Consider the following 16,931-nt stretch of genomic DNA (forward strand, 5'->3'; position numbering starts at 1 on the left):
AAACTAAATTTTCTCAGGGTCACATTTCTTTTCAAATGATTGGCCCAATGTTTTCTGTTGTTTAACTCTGTCCCTCTACGTTCAGGCATATTTATTGGTCAGATGCCAAGAGCCAACGGATTGAGGTGGCTACACTTGATGGAAGGTACCGGAAGTGGCTGATTACCACTGACCTGGATCAGCCAGGTGCCATTGTTGTGAATCCTAAGCTAGGGTAAGTATTTGAAGGGATGTTTGTGTAGTTTCTAATGGTGAAATTCCACTTTGAGATATACACGAGAATCCATCTGCTTACATGAATCACTTCCTGCACTTTCATTTGGATGCATTAAAAAATATCTTGCTGATAGAAATTTAGATGGCAATTTGGTTGTATTACATTAGCCACGACAGTTTTTTCTAAAGTATGAAACATACAGAAAAGACATGTTCATACATATACATTGCTTATTTATAGAAATTGGTAGTTGACCTTACCATGAGAGCTAGCTTGGTCTTTTCCTCTTAAGTGGATATTTAGCCTTTGTGTAGTGACTTCTAAATTCATCCTTATTTTGAGTAGACCCAAGTACTTCCCCTGTTTTTTCAGGACCAGTGTCCTGTGCTTGTGTATGGAACACAGCAAGTTATTATTACTTTCATTATTTTGTCTTCCACTTGTAAAATCATGAACCCTAGACATTCAGCAGTGATGCTTAAATTGTGCTTTCCTGAGAAGATCTAACTCCTAACATGAACTTGACCTCAGCATCAAACTTCACTTCTTATGTATAACATGTGTTGGAAGTAAAGAGATATCTTTGTAGAAACAGCATGTCTCACACTCAGGAAAACTGTTGCTCCAACTAGAACATTTTCTGTTACAGGCTTATGTTCTGGACTGACCAGGGAAAACAGCCTAAAATTGAGTCTGCCTGGATGAATGGGGAGCATCGCAGTATTCTGGTTTCTAAGGACCTTGGCTGGCCAAATGGCCTTTCCATAGATTATGTGAATGATGACCGGATCTATTGGAGTGACTCCAAAGAAGATGTCATCGAAACCATAAAGTATGATGGGACTGACAGGAGACTCATCATAAATGAAGGTTAGGAATGAGTCAGAATTTATATATTAATAATTGTCTAACAGATTTCCCATGTGCCTTAGGATATGGCTTATGTAATTCCTCAGATTTGTTCCCATCAGTTCCCAACTGCTATATTAAATTCAAATGAATTCTTAAGTACCAGGATCAGATAATGAAAGGTCCTTCTGAGACTGTGTCTTCAAGACTTTAAGTCATGTGTGTTCTTACAATGTACAGCCTACCACTTCTAGAGTCATTCATTTCCCATGTGCTAGCCATTCTTGTGTTCAGCTAGAAACACGTAGAAGGAAAGGAGTATTTTGCTTTATTATCCAAAATCCAAAATTCAACCCTAACAATGCAGGGCATAGCCCATTTCCCCTAACTGGCCACAACTGTCTCATATTCAAAGTGGGAGGCATGGAGAGGCTCAGCTCATCACATTGCTTTAAAAATACGGAATAAAATCAGCACCTTCGAAGTCAGACCATGTACAAAGTCTTCCCAAGTGTATTGCTATTACTTACAGCAGCTGCGGTAGTGTTGGGCCTTGTTTCATTAACTCTCCTGTTTCTCTGTTATTGGTAACAGCAATGAAGCCTTTCAGTCTGGACATCTTTGAAGACCAGCTCTACTGGGTAGCCAAGGAAAAGGGAGAAGTGTGGAGACAGAATAAATTTGGGAAAGGAAACAAAGAGAAAGTGCTGGTGGTGAACCCTTGGCTCACTCAAGTTCGAGTCTTTCATCAACTGAGATACAATAAGTCAGGTATGCGTGAGCTCTTCAAACATTCTGAATGCGGAAAGAGAACATTGTAGGCTGAATAAAATTATATAAATCAGGAACAGAGAAAAACCATTAGGTCCTTATTTGGCATTAGGGAGACAGACTTTTTAGATTCCCCAGAATGTAGCAGACACCAGACTTGTGCTTTACTAAATCACCAAGTGGGTCTGTCTTGTGAATGCCAGAAACTCTATCCATTCTTAAAATGGCAAAGACTAGGTACTTAATCTTGTGAACCCCAGCTTAAATTGTTGATACACCCTCTTATTTCTGTACCATCTAGTCCCGCTTTCTGCCATTACCGGTGATGGGTCATGTCTCAGCACTATGTAGAGGAAATGAAAGGATCTTTTTGAAATGAGGAAAGGAATGAGACTTTTCCGAGCTATCCAGTGCCAGGTTACTTTTTTTTTTAGATAAACTGATCTGCTACTTAACTTGTCATATATGAAATGTGATGCCTTTAAATGTAATTCGACTCAATTAAAAGCTCAGGGTTTTTTTTTTTTTTTTTGTTTTTTTTTTTTTTTTTTTTTGTTTTTTTTTTTGTGGTCTGCCTGTATCCTGGCTCTAGCTTGGATAAGTCACTCCCATCTAATCTGTATTTCTGAGTCAAGGACAGAGTTCACTGTTCACTGATGTTCTGAGATCCCCCCCCTGTTAGGCTCAGGAAATTACAGTTCAGAGCTAAGACACCCAGGAGCTTACAATGGTGGTTAATGTGGTCAATGTGTGTTCTAGGAAGTAAATTCCCTGAGTGACTTGTATGATGGATTTTTCACAGCTTGTTACCTGAAAACTCAATAGAATAGTCTGTGTCTTCAGTGACCTGATGACCTGGCTAAAAGAAAAACAAAGTCTAGGGACTGTCTTTCGATCAGCTAGAGCTCTGGGCCCCACTTGGGGCCACTGACTAGAGATGAAGGTTTGGGGTTTCTACTCCATCCCAAATGTGCTAGATTTACATTCACTCTGGACCAAGAATCTTCAAATTTCAGCGTGTATCAGATTGTTTAACCGACCTTGTTAAACGTGGCTTGCTGCACCGTATTTGTGGGTGTTTGACGTTCTCAGTCAGTATGGATTCTGGTGGTTCAAGGAAATGTGAAACCAGTCCTTTACTACTCAGTGCCCACTGAGGAACAACGACATCAGATGGGACTGGTTAGCAATGGGATGCCTAGACTCCCCATACCTCAAACTTCTGAAGCAGAATCTGAATTTACACATATTCTATATTACATTAAAATTAAAAATATTCTACTCCAGAAGGCCGACTAAATAGTGAATGAGGCAGACCTTGGATGAGGCTTTTGTAAAGCGTCCTATTATTTTATAGCTACTCTCAACTTTTATTGTATTTTTAGATGGGAGAGAATCAGGATCACAGAACATTAGTCTGAGAATGGATCCAGGGAACATGAATCTAATTTAACCCTTGAGTCCTTCACAATTCATATCGAAGTATATTTCAGATGATTCTAGGATTACTCAAGGAGTTTTAAATGGTACTAGGTGGGCTTCACCTAGTGGCTCCCAGCTTCTTATGTCAAATTAGCTAAATTCCCTTCATTTTGCAAGCAAGGAAACTGAAGCCAGCAATAAAATTCTTCCCTGAAAGTTTTGTAGAAAGCTCATCCAAGGTGGGCTTTGGTCTGTAGATTTGATGTTATGACCCACCCAGATTTGGGTAATGACAAATCTTGCTATAAGATTTGGGACCCATTGGTCTTCTGAGCCATTTAAAAATAAGTTTGGGTTTGAACCAAGAAGATTTTCACCTTCTAACAGCAGAGATGAGTGACAGTCATAGAGGCGGTGAACAGTAAGGAAATCACATGGGAATATTGTGCGACTTTGATGGGGTGGCACAGTTGGTAGTGTAGGTGAGTGGCCAGACAGAACCATACCAGATATTAGGCGTAGGCGTACTATGTTGGGATACCCAGTCTCCTGACAGGACCTTAACTCCGATCTCATCTACTTTTTAGTGCCCAACCCTTGCAAGCAGGTCTGTAGTCACCTCTGCCTGCTGAGACCAGGAGGGTACACCTGTGCCTGTCCCCAAGGCTCGGTCTTCTTAAGTGGCAGCACTGTTGCGTGTGATGCAGGTGAGTGTACTCACTGTCTGGGAAGCCTTGGGACCTTCAATAGCCCAGAGATCCTGTATTTGTGACCTTGGCAGATTCAAGTTAGGAGTAGCTGGGGAAGGGGATGAGGGAAGCATGAGGAGATGGGTGAGACTCTGCAGGCAGCCATATTGCCATTTGTGTTATAAAGACATTTTGAAGAGTGGGTTTTCCAGAAGGCTCTTCCTCCTTCCACCCTCCTTCCCTCCCTGCCTCCCTGCCTCCCTCCCTGCATCTCTGCCTCCCTCCCTTCCTCTATCTTTTCCTTCTCCATGCAGTATGTTCCCTTTGTCCCAGAATTTGCTCAAGGTACAGAACCATTTTCTGAGTGGGGTGCGTGTGTGAGAGCTAGCATGGGAGGGTTGGGGTGGCTAGGAGGGGGGTACTTAGGCTTGAGAGTTCCTGCCTTTCTCACATGTCCATTTTAGGATTTTATTAGAAAGCTGGCTATGTTGCTGAGAATTGAAGTGCAGAATAAGGCGGGAAAGGGGGTTGTGGCTTAGTTCTCCTGCAGTGTTGTACAAGATCTCCTCTTGGCAAGATCCGTTCTTCAGTGGCTCATCTGAATAGTTAATAAGTCATGGGGATAACTACTGTCCCTAACCAATATCTTCTGCATAATAAGCTATCAGAAAGTCATCCTGCAGCTTACCTACCCTGCAGCCTGCTTTTATGGCTAATGTCCTGGGGGCTTCCTGAAGTTTAAGTTCATGGGGACTTAAACAATTCCTACCGCAGGGGGGACTCTCAGTTGGAGATGGCGCTCAGGGTAAAATACTGGGTTTATTCTGTTTTCTTTTCCTGCCCTGTGTGCTCACTCCAGTGTTCCTGGGGAGCTTTTGATAAGATTCTGCTATTTTGAGGCTGGAGAGGGGGCTTAGTGGTTAAGAATACTGGCTGCTTGTGCAGAGTTCCCAAGTTCAATCCCAGACTCCCACATAATGACTCACAACTGCCTGTGACAACAGTTCTGGCCTCTGGCCTCTGACAACCATGTGGTGCACAGAGAATACATGCAAGAAACACAAACACTCTGTGAGATTGTCATTTAAAAGAGCTTTATCCAAAGTAAGCCTGTTAATGATTGATAACAGACATTGTGCATACAGAGTCTTGACATGGCCTATTGTTAATTTATCAGTTAGTTCAATGGCATTTATCGAATGTCTACTCTGTACCGGGTATGACTGAAAGTTCCAGAGATAAAAGAAGTGAGCTCTCACTGAATTTACTTGCTAGTAGGATAATTAACCAGGGACCCTATGAATATGTAATAGAACAGGTGGTTAAAGTTCACTCGATAGGCACAGGGCTGCCATGATTGGCTTGCCTAGGCTCTCTGATAAAGGGAACTTTGAGTAGAGACTTACAGAGCCCAGACAGTAGACAAACTCATCAAATGAAACACATGTGATAAATAACTCATCCAGGGAGTATGCGTGGGGGGGGGCAGGAGCAGTAATCCAGTGGCAGGTAAAGAGGTCCCTGGCTAGTTGTCCCTCAGGTGCTTTCCCATCTATCTGTGTCTGTGTGTCTGCCACTTGCCTGGTCTTCTGCTAATGTTCTGGAATCATGGGTTGCTGTTTCAAGCTGTGTCTAAATTACACTCCAGGTTTTAATGGTTCCCAGAAGAGACTCTGGGGGATTTCAGGTGACACAATATATGCTCCAGGTTTAACCTTCTCATTGCTTCGAGGAAGAAAGTACCCTGAAGTTTCTATCACTGTTTAGGAAGTTCATTTGCCTTAGGGAGCAGGTGATAGCTCAGCCGGGAGACCTGGCAGCCCCCTCCCTGCTCATGCCTCAGTCCCGGGCAGGTTTTGCATGGTGCAGCTGCCTGTGGCTGACTAACCCATGCATGCCTCTTCCTTTCTGCAGCCAGCGAACTTCCCATCGCCATGCCTCTCCCATGCAGGTGCATGCATGGAGGAAATTGCTATTTTGATGAGAATGACCTCCCCAAATGCACGTAAGTCTGACTCTTGAGGTCCCAGTTATAGGCCTTGGCTCTTCTAGGGAACCGAAGCTCTTTACAGCTGGGTAAACAGGTGCAGCAAGTTTGTCTATTTCACCATTTTCACATCTGACCAGCTTGTCCTACTTTGGGGGAGTCTGCAGAAGGTGAGGCTGTGCTGCCCAAACCATACCTGGTGTAAGCCTCGGCTCAGGATCTGGCTCAAATGCCTATGTGCATTTCCAAGAGAAATGGGAATGGCAGAGCCATGAGGAAGGGCGAGGAGTGAGAAAAAGGATAGCAGTGTCTCCCCATTCCACCTCCCACCTCACCTGGGATGATGGCTTAGGAGCAGGGGAGGGCCACTGGCAGGAGAGATAGATGCTTCAATACAAGGCTTGTGACAAGCAGACTAGTCAGAGTGAAGAAGCCTGTGGGAAGCCTTCCTCACAGGCAAGAGGAATAGCCACTTTCCCGAAAGTTGTTGGAAGATGGGATGCTGCCATCATGTCCATCAGTTTCTCTCTAAGGAAGAAGTGCAGAGGAGACGGCTTATCTGTGAGGCTGACCCTCATAGATGCTCTTAGGTTGACAGGAGAAGCAGGTGTGGTGCAGGCTGCATTGCCTGTCCCTCGTGCATGTCACTGGATCACAGTCCTCTCTGCCTCTGTGCATGTGAAGTCTAAGAAGGTGACTGAGTAGTCTTCTCTTGCTTCCAGGTGTTCTAATGGCTACAACGGAGAATACTGTGAGGTTGGGCTCTCAACAGGCATCCCTCCAGGGACAAGTAAGTGTCCAGAATATGGGTGACCTGCAATAGTCATAGCCCCCCATCTTCCTTTTGATCCAATCTTTGAAGGCTCACAGGCTCTAGCCCCTCTAGCCTTCCTGGTTCTGGTGATGATGCTGACTTTCTGCTTCTTCTGCCTTCTGCGCAGCAATGGCCGTGCTGTTGACATTACTGATCATCATCATCATTGGAGCTCTAGTACTCTTTGGAGTCTTTAACTACAGAAAAACTGGTTCTCTTTTACCCACTCTGCCCAAGCTGCCAAGGTCAGTTTCTGTGTGTTGGCTCGGCTTTCTGCAAGTGACCCGTTTCTTGTTCTGAAGTTGTATCTGGGGTTGTGTTTTCATGTGTTCAGGTAGACAGGGGGCTTGCTACTGTGTTTTTGACATGTGCACTCAAGGAGGGAACTGCACATTTAATACTCAGTAGTAATATGGAAGGAAAGTAATCGTTACAAAGATTAAATAATAACAACAACACGACACATTGTTTTGGTTCGTTCCAGCTTAAGCAGCCTTGCCAAACCCTCTGAAAATGGAAATGGGGTGACTTTCAGATCAGGGACTGATGTGAGCATGGACATTGGTGTTTCTCCTTTTGGCCCGGAGACAGTTATTGACCGATCCATGGCGATGGTGAGTGGGGCTTCTATGTGATTATTTGAAGTTTTCCTTTACACTAACTTATGGGAGAAAACCTTATAAGAAACAAAACTAATCCTGGGGAATATTAAAATGAAGAACACAGTCTGTACTCTGTAGGCTGTAGCGCTGGTGGAAGGGCTGACCTTTTCTGGTCCTTGTGGCCTCTCTCATGAGGAGCAGGCGGCACACTCCGGGATGAGCCTAGCACAGCCGTGGCCCAGCAGACCCTTTCTGTAATCTGAAAACCGCTCCTAGCGCTTTGTCTCCACCTCCAACCATCCAGCCCCACCCCTGCTTGGAAGAACAATATTCCCCATGCCGCCGTACCTCCCTATCTTTTCCTGCCACTCATCTTTTTCTCCACTGTTCTAACCACAGTGAGTTACAGAGGACCGTAGTAAGTTCAGCTACAGGAAGAGTATTGGTGTTTTCTGGAGCAAACGGTTTGGTTCATCTTTATTAGCTGAAGCAGTGGGTTGCTGCAATGGGTGTCCCCTGCTGCTTTCTTTCTTCTACCCTCTCTAAGACCTCATGTTCTCGGTGGCTTTGTGAAAGTGTGGTGTACGTCCCAGGTACGAGGGAGGCACCTTCCTGTCTGGAGCCGATTGGTGGGTCTGACCTCTCTGCTCTCTGTCTCCTCCCTGCCAGAATGAACACTTCATCATGGAGGTGGGGAAGCAGCCTGTGGTATTCGAAAACCCAACATATGCGGCTAAGGACAGTGCTTCCAAAGTGGCCCTGGCAGCTCAGGTGAGACGTCTTTCAGCCGTCGTTGCTGCTGAATCTTTCCATGTTTGGAACATCCCGCAAGGAATGTCTGTCCCACAAAGCCTCTGACCTGTGCCCTCTTAATGGGACGCAGCACAGTGCGCAGTGGCCCGTATCTCGGCTTCCCTGCCGGCAGTCATGAGGCTGCCCGGGTTTACAGTCCTGCAAAGGAGACGTGAGGCTTCAAGGCTATGCCAGGGATGTTCACTGTGCTCAGTCATTCTGAGTCATCTTAGCAAGGGGGATGAGTCTATTAGAGAGGCAGGAGACACAGGGTCCTATGACAGACACAGGGAAGTATGTCAGAAACGAGTAAGGAGGAGATCAGTGTCACAAGGGCACAATTTGAGGGGGGGGGGTGAAGTGGAAGGATGACTGGTTCTGAAAAGCACAGAGGTCTGAAATTAAGATTGGCTTAGTAAAGGCTTATTGTTACTCTGTATTAAGGGACACCGGGAGAAGAGACACACACTGCTTTTCACTGGTCTGGCTAACAGCCCAGGGCCCACCTTTAGACTTGACCTGGGCCTCCTTTGTCAGTATTTGCCAGTGGCCAGATTTCCTTCAGATTCACCATATGGTATATTTTAATATGAGGTGATAGAAATGTGTCTTTCAAAACTAGCGTTTGTTTGGTTTTGTTTTTATAAGACAGGGTTTCTCCATGGTTGTCCTGGAACCAGCCTGGAACTGGGATCTGCCTGCCCCTGCCTCCCCAGTGCTGGGATTAAAGGTGTGTGCCACCACTGCCTGGCTCACAAATAGCTTTTATTAAGAGCAAAAACGTTTGAGTCTTGAAAGAATTTTACCTGCTCCTTGATAGTGCATCATGGAACAGAGGTGGTATTTTGTTTGGAATTTTCACATGAAATAAAATGAGGAGTGTATACAAGCACACACACGTATAAAAAGAAACAAAATGGTGGATATAAAGTTTTGTTTTTGTTTTGTTTTATTTTTATTTTTTTATCTTCCATGTTGTATATATAGCCAGGGTGATTTGGGTTTAAGAAAGAGAATTACATGGAATTTTACAAAAATAGGATTAAATATTAAGCCCATTTTTAAAAGTCCATCCTCTTTTAGGCAGTCCTCAGATTACTCATTTTATCCTTCTATTTATTTATATATTTTCCTTTTGAGACATAGCCCTGACTGGCCTCAGACCCACAGAGATTTGCCTGCCTCTGCTGGGGTTAGTGGTATATGATACCATACATGGCCATACCTGACCATGCTGTTCCTGAGCACTTGATTGCCAATAAGTGATTAGAATGTCCTACCCTCCCCCCAAGGAGACAGGGTTTCTCTGTGGCTTTGAAGGCTGTCTTGGAACTAGCTCTTGTAGACTAGGCTGGTCTCGAACTCACAGAGATCCGCCTGCCCCTTCCTCCCGAGTGCTGGGACTAAAGGCGTTTGCAACCAATGTCTGGCTGAGATTAGAATATCCTTTATCCAAAATTATGGTCAACAATGGGAATGAAGAGTCTAAAGAATTACATTGCCTGCCAGTGAGTGATGCACTTGCCTGCCAGGGTTGATATGTTAGGTGACTTCGTAGTTACTGCTCTTATTTGGGGGAAATAGGAGTGGTATTTACAGCTGCCAGGGTCAGTTATCGGATAAAAAAAAGGTGGCTGACCCTGTCTGTGGAGAGCAAGATGGCAAACAGAATTCAAAATTCATTTAGTCATCTGTTCTTTCAAAATTGCATAGGGGCAACGTTCCCAGGTGACTGCATCAGAAAATGTGGAAAACCAGAATTATGGAAGTCCCATGGATACTTCTGAGACAGTTCCGGAGCCAAAGCCAGCTTCCCCGGGTGCTGATGAAATTCAGGTAATGGTAACTGACTCATGAAAAGAAATTTGCTAAGAGCTTTGACATTTCGGGGCTGATATTAATCCACAGGAGACCATGTAAAAAGAACAGAAAACAGGATTCTAGATCTAGCATATTTTCAGAAAAAGGACATCAAATCTGAGACATTTACACAACATGAATAGTGATGAGTAGGGTACATAGAAAGACCCTTCCTGGGAGGTTCACTGTTTGCAAGTTTACAGCTTCACTGCTATTATCAACATTTACCACCAAGTGGCACTACTTATTTATTCCTTCTTCCTCTAAATCTAGATAGACCTAATTGTCCAGCTAATCATCCCACAAACATCATTGCCTTTGGTGTGCCAGGCAAACTATTTAGTGCTCGTGATTAAAAGAGTGGAAAAACACCGCTTAAAGAATTTTTTTTTGTCACATATATCTTTGCATTTCATAGAGAATATTTGGGCTGTAATTCAACAATTATCTTTAATATAAATTGTATTTTAATATAAAGTGTCAAATGTTGAGTCCCTGGGTCTCTGTCTTCTCTGAGGCAGTGCCAGACTTAGTTTTTATTCGTTACACTTTCTTTCTAGTACTTTCCAAGTCCCTAGTGACCTTCCTTAGTCAGCAGTAGCTCGGCCTGTAAGGAGGGGTAATGTGGCAAGAAGCTGCTCCTTCTCCCTGATACCCAGGTCCCAGAAATAGCATGGGCATGCTGGGGATGAGCCAAGCTCCCCCAATTACAGCCCAGCTCTTCAGCTCTTTCTTTGCAGTCCACCGAGTCTTGTGCTTGCCTCCGTGCAGGCTGAGACCTTCCAAGTGCTGGTCTCTACTGTCTGTCCAGGGATCCTGTGTCTGTGACTTGGCTGGAGACAGCAGAAGCACTTGGTTAGCTCCCTGAGGAGATTATGTTCAAAGCATCCCACAGTTTACTTCTTGTAAACATGCAGAAATTACTCCCTACTACTCAGTCACGGGATCTCCCAAGGGGGTTTGGAAATGAGGGACCGACACATTCCTCTTGCTAGCAATTACTTACTCCCAAGGAGCGATTGTAGATTGAGATAATGACTGTTGGCCTTCTCCACTTGACTTCACATTTCCAAATGTAGGGCTTTGACCTCCATGAGGGTCTCCATCTTCCCTCGTTTGGTGACAGACAGAATAGTTGTGTGGGTTGGGTGAATGAGTGGTCTTGCCTTTCTTCCACAGTCATGTGCTACAGGAACCAAATCTCAACGCCATCTTGTAAAACACGGGCTGTCTAACAAACATGGCCTACCTAGGCTGCTGGTACCAGGAGCCTATCAGTGAGGTGGCCAGCACTACAGCCACCTTTTCAGTAGGGTGGGGCTGACCCACTGGTGTGTGGGGGTGGGAGGGGGAAGCTGTCTTGGGTTATTCAGTACATAGTCCTCCCTGCTTGTCTACTAGAATTTAGCTATTTGTCTTGCTGTGACGCAGTATGTGTCATCCTAGGAGAACAGAAAAACCTGCATCAAGGGATTATTGAGATAAAATCAGAACCTCATAAACTTCTTAAAGCAGTTCCTGACACATAGCAAACACTCAGTAAGTGTCAGTTGTTACACGATGATGACAGCGACAAGGGCGGTGATGGATGTGATGAAGTTAGAGGAGATATTTTGACCAAGCCATAATTTTGAGATAGGAGATACAATTTGCCTTTTTTCTTGAGCTTCTCTTGCTGCTCTGAGTGTCTTAGTGTTTTGGCTACTCTGTACCTGACTAGCTGCACAGCAAATCTTCTAGATGGCATAGGCCCAGATTCACAAGCTGTGTATCCACAGCAAGGAAGGGTTTTGAAACTGTTACAAGAAAACTGCTGAATCTTAGTTACTATCCAGGGACCAGAAGAGGAATTGAACAATATGCTATGTAAGCCACACCCTTAAGTTACTTTTTTCAGTTAGGATTTAAAAAGCTAGGAAAAGACACTCATGAAGAAGAAGAAGAAAAAAATAGAAAACCCCGTTACTGAAAGCCTTCCATCTCCTCTTTTCATTTAGGGTACAAAATGGAACATCTTCAAACGAAAACCCAAACAGACCACGAATTTTGAAAATCCAATCTATGCAGAGGTAACTCTTAGTCCCTATTCTAAGCACAGACACTCAGTGCTTTGACACACATTGAGATTAATCTGGGCAAAATGGCAAAGGCTAGTCCTCATACAGAACTGTTTCTGGTCTTGCTGGGATGTAAATGACTGATGTAAATGTCTTGTTGTGATTGTAGATGGACAGTGAGCAAAAGGAAGGCGTGACTGTTGTTCCCCCTCCATCTCCTTCTCTCCCTGCTAAAACTTCGAAAAGAAGTTCGACTCCAGGCTATACTGCAACAGAAGACACCTTTAAAGATACTGCCAGTCTTGTTAAAGAAGATTCTGATGTATAGCCTCCAGCTCTCTAGGGAATGATTAGACACTCACTTTTGCACATATATTTTTTACAGATAAATGAAAAAAGTTAACATTCAGTACTTTATTAAAAAATATATTTTTTCCTCTGGTTGCCTATAGTTGAAAGTGTGTTGTGTGTCTTTTTTACTCATACCATTTCATATTTGTACAATTATCTTGAGGTACTGTGTATATCTTGCACTGACGTTGTCCGAGGGTGATGCTGTGAATATATTGTACTTCTGTAAATTTTGGAAGGATTATCACATCTTTGCATTTGCTTGGTGAACTGAAGAATAAGGAGTTGGCTTATATATTTAAAGAAAGAGATACCACTCCTGTTTCCTTTAAAGCAACCTAGGAAAGTTGCCCAAGCTTCATTTGTGGGTCTATTTTTAAACATCAGCACTTAAATTAATAATCAATGTTCAACATGTCAGCTTGATTAGTAAGTGTGCTGATAAGAGTCTAGTGTTGGCTACATAGACTATAGATGCTTCATACAACACAGAAGGCAGCAAAAGTATTCAGTTGGACCCTTCTGTGTGCCTCTGTCTGCTAACCCCAGTTATGTTTTGAATGTGCTGTGTCTTTAGTTGCCAAGTCAGCATTTATTTCTGTCACCTCATGACCCACATTGAATTTATATTTCACTGAATGAGCTCCTTTGCTTGATGGACCTTAAATCAACTTACCTACGCCCTTGCTTGGCATCTCAGGTGTCACCTACCTTAGTCACTGGAATTCTGTAGCCGACTTACTAAAACCAAACCTGTGTCTCCTTAAAGAAGGGTGCCAAACAATTATCAGTTAACCTGGGTGTTCGCCTCTTTGTGCAAAATATTATTACATTGACTATTTATTTCCTCAGTTGACAACGAATAGAAAGGGAAAACATTCTTACTGAGCCTTTTTCAGGTCTTTGCCTAAATCTGTACATTTGTATCAGGATGTACTGTACACCCCAGCTCTTTTGAGTAGTTGGTGTGTTCTTTATGACAGGGACCATGGTATGAACATACATTTTCCATAGCAAGTAGCATTCCTGGTTCTCTGTGCTAATATTGCACATGTTAAACAACGAATGAATGGAAGGGTGGGAGAATGAATGAATGAAATATACTACTGATTATTTTATTCTCCAGTTCTCAAAATATTTCGTTGCTCATATTTTGAGTACCGATTGTAATTACTTTGATTAGGAAAAAAAAAAAGCAACTGGAAATGATGCTGCTGAAAATTTCTAATAAATGTGTATTTTTATCAGATGTCTTTCGTGTCTCTGTATCCTTCTGGAGCCTTGGCCATAGATCACTTAAATTGTGCATGGTGGCTTTGCCACCCCAATTCCTTGCTACCTTCTTCCACTCCTCGATGCGTTTTCCAGTGGAGGCTGTTTTGGAGATGATGCACATTTCAGAGTTTAGCTGGACCCTTGAAAGGAGTCCTATATCTCATCTGAAGCTCTAGCAGAGATAACAAAAGGGTTGGTTGAAGAAGGTGGCGAGCCCGCCCCCCACTGGTGAAATTCCCAGTGTCTAGTACCAGAAAAAAAGTTGGCATGTGAAATTATTCTTCTGTTTCCAGTTTCTGGCCCAGTTACATGGGGCCTCTTCTTAACTGGCTTATTTTTTAGTCTCTCTGGAGCCTATTACAATTATAACATCTTCCTGGAGGAACTTCGGGAGGACAATGGGAAGTCCCAATCATTCCCTGACAATGTGGAGAGTCTTACCACAGAGAAAACAGAAGTGCTAAGTCTCTAAGAGTGCAATCATGGGTTTATCGTTTCTAAAGCCTTTTAGATGTTTCTGTAGTATTGGGAGGGACACTGTAGTTTTGAAAGGAGCCTTGAGTTGCTCTTGGCATAGTGTTTTGTCATATTCATCACATTTTAAGGAAACTGAATTTAGTTCGTGAAGGGCAATGAGACTTTATTTGTAAACACACACGCATACACACCTGATAGCTGCAGGGGAATCCATGGCTCCTTTGTTTAATGTGGTAGAGGCAGACTCCAGTTCTGGCCAAAGCAGTATTTGTCCTAGAACCTAACTGAATATGCATATGCATTTGCAGCCTCCCAGACTTGTGACTTCAGGGGAGATGCAAGGGTTGGCTGAGTTCTCTCTCAGTTCTCCACCTTCCAAGTGCAATACCTCAGTACTTTATCTTTACTCCAATCTTCATTTGGAATTCAGTTCCCTCAGATTCACTGAGGCTATTTCAGTTAGCACCAAGCTTTCTACAAGAACATTCAAGGAAACAGATGACATCCTAACTTTATCTTCGAATGTTGCCACTCTCTGGGTGAGCTGTCAAAATGCTGCACTTCAGGGAAATTGTCTTGTTTTTAAAGTATTTTGCACTCTTTACAAAGAAACTCTTCAAATGTCTTCAGAGAGCCAAGGCCCCAGGAGGCAATGCGGGTCTATGGTCCCACATTTTGGTTTCGAGGGCACAAAGTGGGCCCTAAATAGGGAGTGAGTTTGGAAGAACCAATGGCATCCGAGAGATTTCTACTGGATGAAAAGTTATCAAATGGGCTCCAGAGTGAAGAGCAGAGAGGCTTGGGAAAAACAGGTTCATTCTTTAGGAGTTAAACGTAATTTTTTAATTTACTCTTAGTAATAATAAAATTCATGACATGAAATTTTACACTGTTAAGTATTTTAGTATCACTTCGTGTGTGAGGCATGTTCACATGCCATGATGTGCATATGAGGGCCATGGAACAATGTTGGAGTCTATGTTCTCCTTCCACCATGGAACCCAATGATAAAACTCAGGTTGTCTGGTTTGCATAGCAAACATATTTACTGCTGAACTGTCTCTCTAACCCTGCCTTTTGTTTTTATTTGTTGTTGAGTCTCCCCTACATAGCCCAGGCTAGTTTCAAATTCATGGTTCCAATTAAGATTGCCCAGTGAAAATTGAGTCTTTACCCTTATCAATTTTTATTGTTTCTCAAGAGGCCTTTGGGAGGTTGGCTATAAAGGCTTTGGGAATGGCTTAGACCTGGTATTCTGAAGTTCAGACTGAGTTAGAGCTCACGGAAGGGTACCAGGAAGTACGATCAGCCTAACCTGGTCTAGCAGAAAGTCATGAGTCGGCTATATTATCCTATAAGATCCACCTCAGAATGGGCCATGGTTACAGTGTTCAGAGTGTAATCTGCCTACATCATGTGACTAAAGCAGTCGCTGCCTAGCCCAGGATTGGTCAGGTGAGAGGTGGGGAACTGTGACTCCCATCTCTGCAGACTGACTTTGATTAAACTACTGAATTTTTCTGATTTTCAGTTAATCATAAAAAAAGAATAGTGTTGAAAAACAGAATGAGAGAGAGAGAGGAAAAGGAGTAAAGAAAATATAAAGATAGGTTGGAGATGTTTCTGAATTATAGTCTCCATGTGAGGTCCTGGGTTCTATCCCTAGCAACAACAGCACTTCACTAACCAAAACAAAAAGGCACAAAAGAGAAAAACACACCACACTCCAGGGCTCTCGAGAGGACAGTATATATTCATTCACTAATACTGAATAAATACCTACCAAACAGCAACAGGTAGTGTTCACTGAACATCATGTAAAGCTTATCATTTAATCCTCTAGAAACATAACAAGGGAAGTATTGTTTTAAGGTTGCTTTAGATGGGGAAAAAAGAGAACACATGGAAGGATACTTTGTTGACCTTAGATTATGACATGCCATTCACAGTACAATGTCATATCCTTGGGAGAAATCTGCTCTTAGTTCCTACCCCACATGATGAACAAGACCTTTGTATGGAGGCAGAGTAGCATATGATAAGTTTTAGAGAGATTCCAGCATTTGTACCGTTGGGTTCCTACCTAGCCTGTTCTCAAATGCCAGAAACCCAGTGTGGTACCCTGTGTGGTTCTCACCAGCTCTGTTCTAAGCAGCATCACTGGTCAGATTCCTCCTTACCTTTGTCCCAATGAACCTTTTTGGTTCATTCTTCATCACCTGTCAGTAATCTCTTTTCACCCTTCATATGGTTTTTCTACAAAGTTTTAGCCATTTTACCCAATGAGAAGCCTAAGTCTCAAGATCCTAAATGAAAAAGTCAAGGAATAAGTTTAGTGCAAATAGATTAACAGTACATGATGAAATACTTGATATGAGTGGTGGTCATGGCCCATCACCCTGTGGGGTCTGCAGGGCACACGTATGCTTGTGGCATCACTGATCTGCTGTGGCCTTTGCCTCTTGTCCACCTGCTGACTTAGCTAACATTGACTTTGCACCTAGTAAGTGCCATTCAAACATCAGGGGTTGCGCATAGTCATGTTTCTTTGAGATACTAATACTGGAGGTGAGCTTGGGAGTTTGTGTTGGGAGCATCAAGAGGCAGGCATGCCATTTCATTCAAGTATGAAGACCCACTGAGGAAATTACAAAAGACGTGGCATAGGGCTAACTGACTCTTTGTTATCACTGTATATTTTAAGACAAAGCCTTGAAAAACAGTCATCAGTCTTTTATTTTTTAAATCAGTGTCTCAGGTAGTCTAGA

General features: G+C 43.2%; 1 protein-coding gene across 1 annotated transcript in view; it reads left to right on the forward strand.

The window, feature by feature from the left end:
- Positions 1 to 13,653, forward strand: part of Lrp2 (LDL receptor related protein 2) — a 145,728-nt gene extending 132,075 nt beyond the window's left edge. The window contains exons 68-79 of the mRNA XM_051184531.1: positions 86 to 214; positions 867 to 1,087; positions 1,661 to 1,837; positions 3,847 to 3,966; positions 5,863 to 5,953; positions 6,658 to 6,725; positions 6,877 to 6,994; positions 7,234 to 7,363; positions 8,021 to 8,122; positions 9,857 to 9,979; positions 12,001 to 12,072; positions 12,230 to 13,653. Coding sequence (XP_051040488.1) covers positions 86 to 214; positions 867 to 1,087; positions 1,661 to 1,837; positions 3,847 to 3,966; positions 5,863 to 5,953; positions 6,658 to 6,725; positions 6,877 to 6,994; positions 7,234 to 7,363; positions 8,021 to 8,122; positions 9,857 to 9,979; positions 12,001 to 12,072; positions 12,230 to 12,388 — 1,510 coding nt within the window. The 3' untranslated portion in view covers positions 12,389 to 13,653. The remainder of the gene's footprint in view (positions 1 to 85; positions 215 to 866; positions 1,088 to 1,660; positions 1,838 to 3,846; positions 3,967 to 5,862; positions 5,954 to 6,657; positions 6,726 to 6,876; positions 6,995 to 7,233; positions 7,364 to 8,020; positions 8,123 to 9,856; positions 9,980 to 12,000; positions 12,073 to 12,229) is intronic.
- Positions 13,654 to 16,931: the final 3,278 nt, after the last annotated feature.

This window comes from Phodopus roborovskii, unplaced genomic scaffold, assembly GCF_943737965.1.
Source record: "Phodopus roborovskii unplaced genomic scaffold, PHOROB, whole genome shotgun sequence".
Classification (NCBI taxonomy): Eukaryota; Metazoa; Chordata; class Mammalia; order Rodentia; family Cricetidae; genus Phodopus; species Phodopus roborovskii.